At 44.4% G+C, this 17,352-nt stretch overlaps 2 protein-coding genes across 2 annotated transcripts in view; one reads left to right on the top strand and one right to left on the bottom strand.

Annotated features, from left to right (window-relative positions):
- Positions 1-2,475, top strand: part of ZCCHC14 (zinc finger CCHC-type containing 14) — a 55,523-nt gene extending 53,048 nt beyond the window's left edge. Inside the window, exon 16 of the mRNA XM_077754104.1 lies at positions 314-2,475. Within this exon, the coding sequence (XP_077610230.1) occupies positions 314-369 (56 nt within the window). The 3' untranslated portion in view covers positions 370-2,475. The remainder of the gene's footprint in view (positions 1-313) is intronic.
- A 3,476-nt stretch (positions 2,476-5,951) lies between these two features.
- MAP1LC3B (microtubule associated protein 1 light chain 3 beta) overlaps positions 5,952-17,352 on the bottom strand; it is an 11,846-nt gene continuing 445 nt past the window's right edge. The window contains exons 2-4 of the mRNA XM_077754103.1: positions 11,665-11,720; positions 8,357-8,463; positions 5,952-7,738 (exon numbers count right to left, since the gene is read on the bottom strand). Coding sequence (XP_077610229.1) covers positions 7,564-7,738; positions 8,357-8,463; positions 11,665-11,720 — 338 coding nt within the window. The 3' untranslated portion in view covers positions 5,952-7,563. The remainder of the gene's footprint in view (positions 7,739-8,356; positions 8,464-11,664; positions 11,721-17,352) is intronic.

The following is a 17,352-nucleotide window of genomic DNA, read 5'->3' as shown; positions in this document are numbered from 1 at the left end:
GGATCGGCCTGTTGCCTGAGATGGTGCTGCATTTCCTGAGCAGTGAGCCCAGGCCTGTGGTGACAGTCAGGCCTCCCCTTGTCCATTCCGGCCCCTGAGCAACAGAGGACTGGACTGGTGACCAGGCAGGTCACCCCTGATCTGCGCTGATGGGTGCGTAGTGTCTGTTTCCGGGGGTGGGTATAACAGGTGGTCCAGGTATGTAGCAGCTGCATCTTGACTGGTGTCTCTGGAAAGCACTTCGGACAGCTCGGTTGTTTGTGCTAACTGTACAGTGATTCAAATTTGATCTCTTTTTCCCTCTTCTCTCTAGGTACTTTTAGGTTGAAATACGCCCCTCCAGCGGAAAGTCTGGACTCCACAGACTGACACTTTTCCTCTGGCAACAGAACACTATTAAGCCATGGAGACATAAGGAAATTAAATACAAGACTGAGAAGTCTAGTTGCTGTTGAGCTTAATATTTTTAATCCAAAGGTGCTTTACTTTACTAGACTGGATAGAAAACCTAGCGTAGGAGTGCATCAAACTCAGTTTTATTGCCAAAATCCTAGATTGGAGCTTGACGTCAGGACTCGCCTGGTCGGCGCCTCCGCCGTGGTCGCGATGCAGAGACCTTCGTCTCCCGAGGAGCATCGCCGTCCTCGGTCCTTCCAGGCTCACAAGTAATTCCAGGGCAGCTACGCAAGATCGGACTTGAGTGCTGAGGGTCGGAGTTCCCCACGTGGAGTTCCGCCAGTCGGACTCTGGTTACCCCTGGGTGAGGGAAAATGTCGCCTCTGTTTTGTTTTGTTTTTGTTTTGTTTTGTTCCTCGAGTGGTTAGACACTAATCTCTCTGGGCTTTTTAAGGATTGCACTACAGAAGAATGTAAACTGATGCCAGTCTCTGCGGTTTGGGGAGACAGACTCCCTGAGACCAGTCAGTGCAAGACACTCGGAGAATCTGCGTTTAAGGAGTTGGCACCAGCAGGCCGCGGGACTTGGTACACGACAGATGTCAGCGTCTCTTTCCCTCCTTAAAACACTTGCAGCAGTTTCAGGTTTTTCTTTTTCTTTCTTTCTTTTTTTTTTCCTGCGAATAAATCTAAACTACATTATTAAATAGAAATAGTTACTCGCAACAACTTAATATCTTAAGGGTCCAAGTCCCAGAGAATCCCTAGTTGTCAGAGCTTTGAGAATCCTTCCTTCCCGGCCCGTCAGTAGCGTGGAGTCTCGTCGTCTCCCACCACGACAGAGCTCTCACAGGGACACGGTAACCGCCCGGCCTTCGTGGGCTGGCTCCGAGGGACGCTACGACACCCTTAGCAAAGTTGGCAAGTTCTTATGTCACACGGATCTCCCAAGGACCCCAAGGCTGACTGCTAATGGATTCACACTGGAGACAGACATTTCAACAATGATACAGTCCTGTAACTTAGGAGCAAAAGATTTGAAACGTTCTCCTATCAACTTCTTTTGTATTAGGCTGTGTATTAATGGTTAGTTCTGCCAGAAGTTACCTGGAAAACTACAATAGGAAGTGGTAAGACTCTGAAAGAGGCCGCACCAACAGGACAGAGCCACAAGATCTGCACAAGTGTGGTTTTATCCAGTGTGGGCAAGAAGTCCTCCCCCCCACAGCTCTCGATTTCACCCCATTGCAGTGAAAGTTGCTTGGGCTGAAATGCAGGGACTTAGATCTTCAAAGCTAAAGGGAATTTTTCTGCTCAAATAATATTATTTTAAACCCTAAAGCCTTCCATGTTAAAATGTCGGTTGGTTAGGCCTTGCCCAAGGATTTTGCAGTTGAGTATGTGTTTAAAAAAAGAAAAGAAAAGAAAATCGTTATATTCTGACTGTTCTTAAAATGGGACAATCAGCCTCGTGCCGAATTGGTGTAAATCAAAAGAATACCCTAGAATCTGAGGCACTGTGACATGAGGCTTCAAATTTTATGATCCATTTCCTGGCTGCAGAGAAACTAAAGCAGAGTTGTTACATTTTTTTAAGGAAAGGCTTTTAGTAGTTTTTTAGAGTTTTATTTTAGTAGTTTCATTTCTATGCAATGCAGAATGGACAGACCTCTGTATGCGTCTCTCTTCCCGGCGCACAGTATTACGTACAGTTTTGAGGCGATGGTGATGCTTACGGCAACTTTTTTGGGGGAATGTGACATTGATCTCTTAATTGTAAACACTACAAAATGTCAAAATAACGAGAACTGACACAACTTTGCCTTAAAGAGTACGAGCCTGGAACTTGTCATATGATGTTAGAGGAAGACTTGGGAGTGTCCACTGATGTTTACGATTTTAATATTTCTGAAGGCCGTTATGGTGGCCTGGACATGTGCTGAAAGCCAAACTTTTAAATTTTTTGGTTTTTTAAAAAGCAAAGAAATATTTTAAATAAATCCTATTTCAACACAGTGAAATTGTTGACAACTGTCTCATAACAAAAGGAAACAAATCATATTTAGGGTCTTTGTTTTAGTGGTCAGTATTGGGGAATGAAAGTGTCTGTTGTTACCCTTAGGACTATTTTGATAAATATTAGAAGTCAGCGTTCCATATAACAAGAAGTTGAAACAAGAGCTTTGATTGGAAGTATGACATTCAAATTGAGGTAAATGAGTCCAGACATTGTGCGGCTGTGTTCCAGTCGTCAGAGGTTGTAGAAAAATCCCCAGTTGTTTTTGGAAGTGCATGTGCGGTGTGAGGCCTCCAGTGAGGCCACTCCAAGGTGGGAGTTGTGAAACGTAAATGTGACATACACGGGACACAAAGCCTTCAGCTGCCGATCTGTGTGATCTCTCCCCAAGTGAAGTTCCATACTTGGACCTGGGAATATTTGCTGGCAGTATTATCTCTGATGAATTTCTCTCCAAAGCAACCAAAGTCAGTAAGCCTGAAGAGCGTTTTGCAGTTCCTCAGATGTCCTCACCTTAGAAACACAGATCCGACTGACACCTTCAACTACGTAGTCATTTTCATGAAACCATGGGCTCAGTTTCCAAATGCTGTAGCATCCAGGTAGGCGTGGCACGGCCACTTGGCTGTGTGTAGTCTGTCATATATCAGAGTCTCTCACCCCATTTTTTGTCTCTAAGAATGGGGAAAGTGGAATGTAAAGACTGAAGTAAAATACGATGTCGAGATAAGACAACTATTAAAAAAAATTTTTTTTAGCCAAACATTCAATTTTCTACCTTCTTTTCTAATTTTTATTTCAAAAATACTGAAAATTAGAAAGTGTTTAAATGTTAAAACTTGTAATTGTTGAAGAGCACTGAGGAAATGGGAGCTAGCACTTACAATAAAAATAAGGACGAAATTATTTTCTTCAAAGCAGGTATGTGATTGGGTATTTAAAAAAACAACCAACCAGCATCATCTATAATCTCCAGAAGATTACAGGAGTCAGCTTGTGAATATGGTAGTTAGTAGGTTCAGTGTTTTAATTCACTAGAAGTCACTGTAGCTAGTTTGCACTACACCGTGTGTGGAGGGGCCGGGCGGCCGGGCGGCTCCAGCCAGTGTCCCACGCGCAGCCCAGTGGGAGCCCCGGCAGGTTTGCTCAGTCGGGATCTGCCCTAGGCTTGCTCTGGGCGGACTCCAGCGTCCCTGGAGAGCACTGGCCCAGTGGAATCAGGTGGCACCTTCCCCACTCCTTATCATTTTGTATTCTTCCTGCTTCTGTGGTGGGTTATTTGATGCTTTGCTAGTTTTATGTACTGGTTACTGATGGCGTACGCAATGAGTCTCGAGGATGGTTAGGGAAACCATGTCCTTCCCAGAGGATGGGCCTGTGGAACCTGAGCGGGCAGACCTCCTTTCCAAAGTGCACATGACTCCCCAGAGAATGAGTCAGGTGACGTTTAACACTATGGGTTCTGAAGAGGCTCAGTTTGCCAAGTCCCAAGATTCTGAATGAAAAAAATCTTCAGTCAGTCCTCTGGAAACCACACTTGCTGGTTGAGGCCTAAGGTCACTCTGCTACGCTGGTCCAGGTGGAGGGGAGCTCAGTGCATCGTCAGTCAGTCCCGGGTATTGTAACAAGCCCCTCACATGCATTAAGTTCTTACATGCACAAGGAAGGCGGCTTTGGTACTGAAACCGAAGACCTCGTGTGCTCAAGAATCTTCACAGCTTATATCGGACAGATTTTCTTTTTAGGAATGAAGGAAAATTCTCCCATTTTTGAGCCATTCTTTTATGTCAATTCTACAAAATTGCATGTAACTTTATAAATATTTTTAAAAGATATAGTTTTGTAAATATTTAATATTCTGCTAATTTGATTTTGAATTGTAAATGTTAAGTATTCTGTTTTTGAAGTTTTTATGTTTTATTATACTTTGTTAAAAAGGAAAAATTGTACATTTTTAGAATGTTTTTATGAGTAAATTTAATGTACTGAAAATAAAAATTAAAAAAAAGTTTCATTTTATTAGGTCTTTGTTTCATAGAAAATGAAGTACACATCTTTTTGAATAAATTGTTAATTCTTGATCCTCAAGGGGGTCAGCCTTCCCTTCTCAGTTGACAATAGATACATGGTCTTAAATCCATTTTTAAAATTTTTTAAACTTTAACATTTATTTTTGAGAGACCGAGAGAGGGACCATGAGTGGGGGGCAGACAGAGAGAGAGAGGGAAACACAGAATTCAAAGCAGGCTCCAGGCTCTGAGCTCAGGACAGAGCCCAACGTGGGGCTAGAACTCCAAAACGTGAGATCATGACCTGAGCCGAAGTCGGATGCTTAACTGACTGAACCACCCAGGCGCCCCAAAACTTTTCTTTTTGAGAGCTGGAGAGCTCTGAACAGGGGAGAGGGGCAGAGGGCTAGAAAATCCTAAGCACGCTCCATGCTCAGTGTGGAGCCCATCCCAGGGCTCGATCCCACAACCCCTGGGATCATGACCCAAATTGAAATCAAGAGTCAAGATGCACAACTGACTGAGCTACCCAGGTGCCCCTTCAATCCATTTTCTATTGTTTCCCAGGTTTTTGAAAACATCCTTGCTATGAACAGAAGTCAACTCTTGATACAGGGTTTAAAGAGGTTCCAGCTTTAGGTTCCATAAGAAATCAAGATTGGCTTGAATAGGTGTCACGGATCTTTGAAACTTCTGTGAACGTGTGGTTTACCCAGGGCATGAACATGTCCTGGCGCTTAAAGCTCCGTCTTCCCTGGATCTGGGACGGTGACAGTCACACTTCCCAGCAGAGGTCCCCAAGGCCTCTGGGTCCTGTCAGGCCTAAGGCTGCCCAGGGGGAAACACGTGCGTGCACACGGTTCGAGACCAGGAGGGACAACCAGCCCGTTCCTGCAGCTGACAGCAGGCCCCTCCGACCTTCTGTCTGGTCAGGCCAGGCCTCTGAAGGGGGACGTGCACACCTGAGCAGCAAACTCAGGGCAACAGAGCCATGTCCTCAGCTTGCTCCCCGGGCTTGTCCACAAACCTCTGAAGTGCCTGCTTCCAGTTAGAAATAGGTGGAAGTTTTCAAATGAGCAATGCTGGCCACTTCTTGGCTGCTGTCTGTGCCGCATCTTTCCCTGATGCTGCGTAATGTGCCACGAGCCATGGAATGTCTTGACCAGTCAGCGCGTACTCTACTTTTTCATTTAGGGTGGCAGGGTTCCAAGTGTTATTCCCAACACACCCAGGCCCCACATTCCTCCAGACACTGTGGCAGGTCTTCAGTTCCCAGGCGACTCCGGTTTTTTAAGACAAGACGAGCCAGCAGAACCTTGACCAAGGTAAGGAAGGTGCCTGGGACAAGGCAGAGCCCTTCAGAGGTGGGCACACCTCTGCCCACTCCCCTCCTCCCCTGCGCCCCATGGCCACAACGAACCCAGCCTTGGTGCTCGTTAGGAAGGAAATCCCCACCTAGCTTGGGATGGTGTAGAGGCTACATGGCACTGCAAGTATCGGATACCGACCCATTAAACTGAACTCAGCGGTGGTTTTTAGTTGTGCCTTTATTCACCTTAATTCATTAAAAATGTACTTGGTTTAGAGATCCTATAGTGACCGCCCACTAACAGGGGACAGAAGTCGCCCTTCCCATGTGGCATTTTTTTAGAAAGCTGAATTTCTTGTAGGAATCTTACTGATCACACAGAGTTACAAGAATGTCAGGTATAATGATGTGTACAAGCTAAACAAGACAGGCTGATAAGAATTCACATAATGTAAAAATACACATATTAAAAGTTAGCCATGTGGACAGATGCATGCGGCAGGAATAGTCGGAAGGCCGGGGACTCAAGTGCCCATATGCAGTAATATTGCTCCCCGCCCCCATTAATAAGTAACTTCCACTAACAGGCACAGGTATTCCACACGTCTAAATACACAAAGGTGAAGCATGACCTGCTTGCTACACGTACAGTCCAACGTGGTTTGTGATCTTTTTGTGTTACTCCCACAAAAATAGTAAATAGCCCCATGCAGGTAGTAGGAAGCGCTGGTTATTCTAGTTGAACTCGGAAAATGTTTAACTTTTGATATGAATATCCATCAAGAGTGTATGTCTCCTTTTGCTGTTTTCTTCACAACCGACATGCACTTAGGGCAGAGGAACCGGGGCGGCTGTCTCACCTACAGTGACAACTGATACTCTTAAAAATGTGGAACTTTCTAGTAACAGTCACACACTTAACATAAAACATGGATCATCTACAGCTTTAGGCCAAAAGGTAGAGGGAGCGCATCTGAATTTTCATGCTTTAGTCTCCGTGTTCTGTGGTTCCTACCACTGTCCTAACGAACAAAACTGCGCCAACAGCTTGTTTCTCTACCAAAGCAGACAGTTTAACCTCTCAGAGAATATACAAACCAAAAGAAATGTCACATTTTTCTTCCTTGGGCCCCTTCAGAAACTAGACCAAAATTTTAAGTTATTCAAGGTTCTTACTGAGCAGTGGTACTTTACTGTCTAGAGAAGCAAACAAATCCCCCTCCTCACCCAGCACTGCAGGGGTGTGGCCTCCAGGCACACTTATACTAGGAGTCAGGAACCTTGAGAAGCAATTCAGAGTTTCCTTGTACACCCCAATTTTCCCTGCTTTTTGCCCACTATTATGGCCAACGGGGGTGGGCAGGAAGGGGGCTATGCTTGACCACTTATGCTTCCAAGATCCTCTTAAAGAGAGTTCTCTAGTTGAGTAGAAACCCTTCTACAGAAGGTTGGCCGGTTCTGTGAACCTAGAAAAGAATTTCTCTCTGAATTCTTAAATTGCTAGTTCCTCAAGGGGAAAGAACATTAAAATAACGTGAAGTTCTATTTTATTGGCAACTTAGAATGCAAAGTATTTTATTTTTAAACTTCTACTAAACTTGAAAACAAAACAGCCTAGGTTAAATAATAGTTTTTCCAAAGCTGAATGTGCTCGTTCGGAGCTCCATCTTTCTGCTTGCGGCACAAAACAACTTCCTACATCTCCTAGGCAGGAGCACTACTGTTTTGATGATCTGTGATTGGATGAACGGATCAATCTCAGTTGGTAATATCCCTTTTTTTTCCTTGGTAAGGGCTTAAAAAAACTCTATAACAGATGCATGTTTCTAGTCTTACACAGACACTTTGATTCCAAATGTCTCCTGAGAGGCATATACCATATACAGGAACCCATCTTCGTCCTTCTCACTTTCATATACTTCAGAGATCGGCGTGGACACACTCACCATGCTGTGTCCATTCACTAACAGGAAGAACGCCTGATTAGCGTTGAGCTGTAAGCGCCTCCTATTGAAAGAAAACAATGTGAAGAGATACTAGGCACAGCAATACGCAGGGAACGTGTANCCCAACATGTAAGTATAAAGATTGTGTACATGCTGCTTCTGGCAAAATGAAATGTATGCCTACTGATGACACTCTCAAAGCTTCTCATTAAGTACAGGACATTTCCTAGGATTATACTCACAAAGGATATATTAGTGGCAACATTTGATAGATTAGTCTTACTATGTTCCTGAGGCCAGTCTTAAACTAGTATCTGCTCTCTGAATAGCTGTTAGTGTCTAATATGAGAAATACTTCAATATAATTTATAAACTATTACCAGTGTACCAAGTCTGCATTCTTCTACTAATTTTGCTGTACAAAACCTGTAGTAACTTTTCTGATTAAGAGACATCTATCCTAGATGTTATGAAAGAATCAGAGGGACAGCAGATCCAACAGGTAAGAGAGAGAACTCAGAAAGGAAACATCTTTAGGTTTTACTGAGCTTGTGTAGATTTTAATCAGAACTAAAGATAAAAATATGAAACCAAACACAACAACAAAAACTAAAGATTTATCTGTAAGTCTGATAAAGAATGAAAAGCTACCCAAAGAAACAGAGAAGTGATTAAATACCTAATGATCTTGATGAGCTCACTCATGTTGACGTGATCAGGTACAAGGAACTTGGTTTTGTCCAGTACAGGAAGCTGCTTCTCACCCTTGTACCGTTCTATTATCACCTAGAAAAAACAGCCAAAAAGCATTAACGATGCAGAACAGATGAAACACTTCCTATGTTGTAACTGGCACGTACCTAAATGGAGTTTGAAATTGAAATGGCACATGTTGGTTTCCTCAAAGCTGTCTTGTGAAGAGTGATCATTTATCAGCTTAGACTCTATCCCGTACACAATACGACACACAATACAAAGTGGCCACCTCCAGGAAGTGAGGTATCTGTTGTTTTTACTTGGAACCATGAAAATATACTAACTAGTCAGGAAAAAAACACTAAGAGCAGAGACGAGGTACTCAAAGTGTAAAGCTCTGATGTCAATTACAACACCACCATTTCCTCTGAAATGGGTAAGATCTTTTTTTTTTTAATTAGAGATGTGCCTCTAAAAAAACTTTAAGGTTTTTATTTATTTTTGAGAGAGAGAAAAAGAGAGAATACAAGCAGGGGAGGGACAGGGAAAGAGAAACCAAGAATCTGAAGCAGGCTCCAGACTCCAAGCCATCAGCGTAGAGCCCAACTTGGGGCCCAAGCTCATGAACTGTTAAGATCATGACCTTAGCCAAAGTCAGACATTTAACCAACTGAACCACTCAGAGGCCCTGTACTTTTTTTTTTTAATGTTTTATTTATTTTTGAGAGAGAGAGATAGCATGAGCAGGGGAGGGTCATAGAGAGAGGGAGACACAGAATCTGAAGATAGGGTCCAGGCTCTGAGGTAGCTGTCATCACAGACCCTGACACGGCTTGAACCCATGAACTGTGAGATCATGACTTGAGCTGAAGTCAGATGCTCAATGGACTGAGCCACCCAGGGACTCCCCCCACGCCACTGTTTTTAAGTTTAAGAGAGAGAGCTCTCATGACAGGAGAGGGACAGACAGAGACTTCTAAGCAGGCCCCACGTGGGGGGTCCACACTGACAACACAGGGCTCAATTCCAGGAACCATGAGATCATGACCCGAGCTGAAATCAGCAGTCAGACACTTAACTAAGCCACCCAGGTGCCCCTGAAATATGCAAGATCTTAATTATGGTAAGACACTCAAATGATTTTTTCATACTTGACCTGTTTCTCTACTTGACATGGAAAAAGTCCTAAGTAAATATCTGACAAGTAGAGACAATGATTCACTAGTTCTGGAGACAAATTTTGTGCAGGAAGACTTGAAGAGTCTCTCATATTGACAAAATATTACCAAAGAGTTAAAAAAAAATGTTTTAACGTTTATTTATTTTTGAAAGAGAGATTGTGAGTGGGGGAGAGAGAGAGAGAGAGGGAGACATAGAATCTGAAGCAGGTTCCAACCTGTTAGTACAGAGCCTGATGCGGGATTCGAGCCCACGAACTATGAGATCATGACCTGAGCTGAAGTTGGAAACTTAACAGACTGAGCCACCCAGGTGGCCCTCTTTAATGAGTTCTAAAAGTCAAAAATCTTTGTGGGTTGGAGCCCCATGTCGGGCTCTGTGCTGACAGCGCAGGCCTAGAGCCTGCTTTGGATTCTATATCCCTCTCTCTGCCCCTCCCCTGCTAGTGCTGTCTCTTAAAACACTTTTCCCCTACTTCCGTGCTGCTACAAAAGCTGACCAGACTGCTGACTGCCTGTGCTGCACCATCTACTTACTGAGGACCACAGACATCCTTCTCCAAGCAAAGCAACTGTACGCTGCCACAGCGAGAAGCTGAGAGACAGGAATGGGAATCTTTACAGAATGTTTGTTTAGAAAAGGGGAAGATACTTTCTGTACATGGCTCCACTGTAGGGGAACCCACATGAGGTTCTGTATAAGGCCAAATCAAACTGTTATCACCTTCCTTGATAAGATCTAGAACTTTTATCCACAGGGTGTGTTCAGAACATTATCCACAAGCAAGAATCACATAGAGTACACTTGCCTGGGTCTGACCAGTGGCAGGGATCAGGGGCAGTACAAAAATCTTAAATTCCTGGTCCAGGAAGAGGCAGAAGCATCAGAAGAAAAACTCAAGACCTTAGAACCCTTCCCTCAAAGAAGGACACAGCAGCAGGCTGGGGACACAGGACAGGATGGCCTTGGGCACCTCTTGCTCTCAGGTGCTCAGGCTGCTCTGCAGGGGGGAGGAACTGTTCAAGCTGCTCCTGACTCGCCGGTGTGGTGATTGCCGTGAGAACGATCACCTACAGATGCCTGGTTTACTTGTCTGCTCCTATGTTTTCTTTTTGCTGTACTCTTGTAATTTGGGAGAGCAGATGTGAAGTCGCGAGATGAGGCATCTGGCTGGGTCTGAGAAGTGCCTTCCGAGTGCCGCACTTTGGTGGCTGCTGCGGGTGGAAGCATGGATGACAAAGCTGCCCTTGGGAATGGGGACTGGATGGCCAGCGAGCCACTGCTTTCAAACATGAAAGCTTCTACAGAATTTTTAACAGAATTTCTAAGTGGTCCATGGAATTCGTAGGAGGTGACAACCATGTACAGAGAATTATACAAATCTTTTCAACAACTATGTGGGATGGATTCTCTTCCCAATTTACAGATAAAGATGTAGCAGCTCCTTTCAAATTTTATTAAATAGCTCAAGATCACTTAGTAACCTTGAACCCAAGGCCTCTATCTGAAACCAAAAATTTCTTTTACCACTAGAGCTACTGTCTCAGGCAGAAACCTTTTAAGGGTCTGCCAGCAAAGGAATTGGGGGAGAGGATGTGGGTTCCTGGGCACACCAGCAAGCATCTGAGGCACCTACACATGACAAGAAAAAGTAGTGTTTTTCCTCCGACTCCTGCAAAGAAGCCAATTACAAGAGACTTCTCTGGGGCATCAAGACATCCTGGAATGTGCAGGCACACTTAAACCCTGAGTCCTCATTTCCTACTGCAGTCACTCTGCTTCCTTTAGCAGACAGTGGATACTTCCTTCCACCGATAAAACACTAACAGTTCTAGCCCCTCTATTCATTTCCCCCAAATAAATATATTTGACTTGTGAAGTGGGTCACATTAAGGCAGCGAACTTAGACTCAGAAGGAAACAATGGGCTTAGATGAAAAAACTGTATATTAGGAAATCTCAATTCTAGGTCATGAAATTGACACCAGGGGCTACTGGTCTGAGGATTTCTGGAGAAGCCTCTGTCCTGGTTGCACACAGCAGTGTTGCTCGGAAGTGCTCCCTTCTGCATACATTATTAATGACTGAAACACAAACGCCAGAGACTACCTACTGGGATTTTCGTAGGATGCTGCTCTCGGATAAGTCGGACATCTTCTACTCTTTGTTCTGCAATGAAAAGACAAGACATAGGCATGATTAAGGGTGACAATGCAGCTTCTTTCCTACATATTCACTGGTGGTTTCCGTATTTGAACTCACCTATCTATCCCTAGCTGTGACAGAGCAGTAAGAATATCCTCCCTAGAACTCAGGAGAACCAAACACTGGCGTTTCATGTCTGGTAAACTGCTATGTAAGGCCAAATGCAACTTCCATGTAAACCAACATGCAATTACATGCCTATAGCAGGTGGTTATGACCTAAGACCAAGAATAAAGAATTCCAACTTTCAAGGGTCTGGGACCCTAGGTTTCAGTCCAATATACTCAGCAGACTGACTGCATGGTATTACCAACCTTTCCTCCAAGGACTCCCACCACCTGTCAATTTTTGTGAATTTTCCATAGTTTAAGTTGGTATAGAAATCCATGATCAACCACAGGCTCCCCAATGCAATTTTCCCTGATCACTTCTGCTTTTCAATGATATAGTCAGTCCTTAAAAGGAAAGAAACTACCCAATAGGCATGGGTAAAAAGAATTCCCTATTTGACTTTTAAATAGTTTCACTCAGCGCCCACCCTTCCCCTTGACAAAAAAGTATAAAGCACGTCTACTGCTGAATACTGGTTTATTGAGAATATCTTTATTCTCCCCCTTATATAAATGATCAGGATCATGGACTGCCTGAGAAATCCTGGCGACTTTGAAAAAAAGACGCTATGACCTATATAAATGTATACTACCATTACCAACTTTTTTTGGATTTCAAAAAAAAATTAATATCATTCTTCATTAAAACGACTGAAATAATTCCCATGTTCAAATCATGAACATTTAGGGTGTATTTTTCCCACTCAAAATTTCTAAACCAGCTTCTAAGATAAATCACTAAATATAAATGCATCTACTACAAAGACTGCAAATTTAGTGACTCATCACTTACATATAACACCCAGTGCTCAACCCAATAAGTACCCTCCTTAATGCCCATCACCCATTTAGCCCATCCTCCCACCCAACACCCCTCCAGCAACCCTCGGTTTGTTTTGTATATTTAGGTCTCTTATGATTTGCTTGTTTTTATCTTATTTTTCCATCTCTTCCTCTATGATAATCTGTTTTCTTAGCTACTGTTAATAGTAAGCTTGACCAAGTGGTTCCCATCTATAATACTGTGATTGATGTATCTAGTCCAGAACCCTTGGAATTTTCTAAATGATAATAGTGAGGTATGGGCATCTTTTGTTATTCATAACAAACTCCAATCTACCATGTCTGAGTCTGTGTTAATGTGGTGACTTTTGGAAAGCTCCTAAGGATGTGAGACTGGTTGTCAGGGGAAAGAACAGTGATTTGAGGTTTGAAACTTTCAGACCCACCCCAACAACCAGGGAGGGGAAAGGGGCTCGGAGGACGAATTGATCACCAATGGCCACTGATTTACCCAGTCATGCTCTTGTAATAAAATCTCCCTAAATACCCAAAGGAGGGGGCTTGGAACTCTGGGTACTGGGAGAGGGGCACACACCAAACCCCATGGGGACGAAAGATCCTGTGCTCAGGACTCTCCCAGACTCTCCCCAGTACTTTTCATCAGGCTGGTCATCTGTGTGCTTTACTCTCCTTTGCAATAATCCGGTAATCTAGTAAATCAACAGCTTTCCTGAGAGCCACTCCAGCAATTTAATTAAACACGGTTGGTAGGGGGCAGTTATGGGAACCTCTGACTTATAGCCAGTGGTCAGAAGCACAGATAACAAGCTGCACTTGCAGTTAGTGTTTGGAGTGGTGGGGAGGGGCAATATTTTGGGACTGAACTCTTATCAACCTGTTGGATCGGAAGCTATCACCAGGTAAAGACTTAGAACTGAATTAAACTGTGGGACAGCCATCAGTCAGTTGAGCATCTGACTCCTGACCTTGGCGTCTTGAGTTCAAACCCCACACTGGGTATAGGGGAGCTTGGGTGGCTCAGTCAGTTGAACACTTGATTCTTGATCTCTGCTCAGGTCATGATCTCATGGTTCATGAAATTGAGCCCCAACTGAGCCCTGTGCTGACAGTGTAAAGCCTGCTTGGGATTCTTTCTCCCCTCACTCTCTCTGCCCCTCTCCCTGCTCATGTTCTCTCTCTTAAAATAAAATAAATAAACTTAAAAAAAAAACCCACTTTGTGTATAGAGATGACAGCAAAAACAATTTTTAAAGAAAATTTTAGGACAGCCAGCTGAATTCAGCTTGCTGTATGGAAAAGCCACACCTCCAGGGTCCGAAGTGAAACAGTGATTAGAACTGAGAGTGAGAACTGATTAGAACAGTGAGCGTAGAGGAGACACGAGAGGAGTTTCTCCCTGGTATCATCCTTTAAATCCTTCTATGTCTTATTCCCCTTGCATGTGTCTCTCAGCTCCAAGCACTGTCCCTGTCTGTCTTACCCCAGGAAAAGGTGCTCTACTATATAGACTTAGCCAACAACCCTTTTCAGAACGAAAAACTCCATTCTGTCAGGGAACATTCTTTCAGGTTAGAGGAAATCACAATTAATTCACTCTAGCAAGTGAATGATAATTTAATAGACCCCGGAATATGTTCCACATTTAAAAGCTTATCCTAATACGTTTTAAAGTTTAATTGGAAACATTCAGACAGAAGGGAGAGATTTTTTAATACAAGGAAATAGGTTGTTTTGGCAAGTGGAAAATAAAAAAACTGAAATAGGCTCTAAATATGAGGCTTCAAAGCTAGAAATAGAATTTCCATACTGTAGTATCAAAACTATCTTGACTTATCCCCAAAATATGGCCCAAAGGACAAAAATGATTATTTTTACTAAAGGTGGGAAAACCAAAGTATGAAGATGAGTGACTTCCCTTAAGGTGAAAACACTTAGTACTGGGGTACCTGGGCGGCTCAGTCGGTTAAGTGTCTGACTCTTGGTTTTGGTTCAGGTCACGATCTCACGGTTTGTGAGTTCGAGCCCCATATTAGGCTCCATGCTGACAGTGTGGAGCCTGCTTGAGATCCTCTCTCTCAAAAATAAATACATAAACTTAAAAAAAGAAAAAGAAAACACGTAGTACCAAAGTCTCATGGATATATAGTCAGTGTCTTGAGCAGTAACAGTGAAAACCCAGTGGTGAACTGGAGTAAACTGAGCAAACATGGTATATGCCTATGCCTCGCTGTTTTGAATAGACAGCTACTTTCAGAGACTAACAGTATATTTAACAAAAACATTACTAACAACACAAAGGCATGTATGAATAATTCTTTTACTCAAGTATTTTTTTTAATGTTGCAGCGATATGTTTATTATTTGTCTTCTTCCATAGAGTGCCCCGGGCAGTCAGGGACCTGCTTCTAGTCATCTTTGTATTCCCCCAGCGCTCAGGCTTGTGCACAGAAAACAGTTAATAAACAAATTAAAGTTGTAAAATGCAAATAAATACTGCTCCAAACGCACACCACGATATACTTCCCCAGATTCCTTTCCTCCTGTTTCTAAGAACCCTTATAAGCCTTACAAACAGATAAAAATAGAGGATAGGAGTCTAAGGGGTCTTAGTTTACCAACATGCCATTTGCAAAGTTTCAGATTCCTGAAGGCATTTAAAATAAAACTATTTCAGAGTGAAGTGGAACCATAATAAATATTGCCCCCCCATCTGTCTATAACTCATAAGTGTAATATTCAATACACCAATGAGTGGTACAACTTCAGTTCGTGGCTTGCTACCCGTGTCTTGGCATAAACCTTGCTCTCTAGGTCTACCTATTAGAGTAGTTAGAACTATTTATTCTAGACCAACACATACACATCCCATGACACATGCAAACTTTCCTGCTATTAATGGAGAAGCTTAAACCTGCTCACCACTAAATCATAGAAGAACAGTGTCATTAAATAAACTGGGGCAACCCCAGGAGCTAAAGCAAACCTATTACACCTGAGAAGTCCAAATCCAGAATTATTTGCTCAACTACAATTCTAGAAGTTCATAAAATTTTTCCACCTATATGCAAAGCCACCCTATGCCTTTGGACTCTGTGTTGGCCCATCTCGTGTATTGGAAATGATGGCTACCTCCTGGAGGCCGAAAAATACACGCAGAAGATAAGTGCAAGTCCAGGCTCTGCCACTAGGTGGACCATGATCTTCACCTCTGTGGGCCCCACCCAGTTTCTTCAGCTACAAAAGGAAGGGGTTGTTTTGGGTGGAGCTGAAGGTCCACTAAAACGCTCTGAATCCAGGTAGAAGGTTTCAATTCTGACTTAACCTTAACTCACTCACATGGAAAGAGAAAGAACCGCTCAAGCTACCTAGGGCTCCTCTTAGACTCTATGAAAAGGTTCTCGCCAAAGAATGAATTTCTCTCACTGGACAAGTCAGTGAAAATTGTCAGCGCTGGAGCAAGGAAGGGCAGCAGCCACTAAATGATATTTGGTATTTTTCTGCAAAACGACTATTAAAGAGATTTTTTTTTAAAAGGAGGGATGGGGGACTAAGGTGAGCCAAGGGGCAAGCCCACAAACAACATATAGATGATGCACTAATGGAGAAAATTGGGGCACTCCCGCTTTACCCGCAGGGCCACATTCCAGGTGAATTTCTTCTAATTCATGAGGACACATTAATCCCACTTTTCTTACTCTTACCACCTACTCTTGTTCAGAATTTTCTAGAGTAATCTAAAAATACTCTAAGCAAAAGGAGAGTAACTATAGTTTCAGTTATGAGAAAATAAGCATCTTTCCCACACAAATGTCCCCAGTTAACTTCTGTTTTTTCCCCCTTTTTTAAGCAAGCTCCATGCCCAACGTGGGGCTTGAACTTACGACCGCAAGATCAAGAGTCACACAGCTCTATCCACTGAGCCAGCCGGCCGACCCCAGTCAACGTCAAAATAAATGCAAGAGCAGGTGTGGACGGAAGCCAGATACGCGAGGAAATGTGCCTCGGATGCTGCCTTCGGGCCGCAGGAGGGATGACAGCGCTGAGTCCACGAAGGTCGTCAGCGGGAAAATCTCCGACGGGACATGTGTGTCTCCGTCCCGCCAGTAACGCGCGGCCTCCGGAGCCTGAACACCGCTCGGCAGGCCGGCGTGAGTCCCCGAGTGCGGGGCCCGCACGGCTAGCCCTGACGACAGCAATGGACCCCGGCGGAACGCTCGGCCCTTGGGCGCTGCGGGACCCACAGGGGGCACGGGCCCCGCAGAGGCGCGCGGGGAACCGGGGTGCACACAGCCGAGCCCCGCGGCTGCGGCCGGTACCGACCGTCCCCCAGACACACGGCCGAGGGGTCCACGACGTCCTCGCGGGGCGTTCTGGCTCCAGGAGAGCAGCCGTCGGTNGCCGCCACGCCCGGTCTCCCCTCCCCCACCTCCGGGTCCCTTGGGGCTCACGGTCCTCCCGTCGAGCGGGGACCCGACGTTTGTGAGCCACCCCGTGGGGTCCAGCCTTACCTGAACCTGATTCCCTCGCATACTAGTGCCACCACTTCAAAGGACCTGTCACTTCAAAGGCCCCTGCGGGGACGACCCTTCTTACTCGGGGCCGCGCGGCCCGAGGGGCGGCGCCCCCCCCCGTCCCCTCCCCCCCCAGCACCGGAGGGCTGAGGGACTGCCCTGCCCGCAGCC

Source organism: Crocuta crocuta, unplaced genomic scaffold, assembly GCF_008692635.1.
Source record: "Crocuta crocuta isolate KB4526 unplaced genomic scaffold, BGI_CrCroc_1.0 scaffold61, whole genome shotgun sequence".
Taxonomy (NCBI): domain Eukaryota; kingdom Metazoa; phylum Chordata; class Mammalia; order Carnivora; family Hyaenidae; genus Crocuta; species Crocuta crocuta.
The sequence above is the reverse complement of the archived record's forward strand: the minus strand, read 5'-3'. Positions and strand labels throughout refer to the sequence as shown.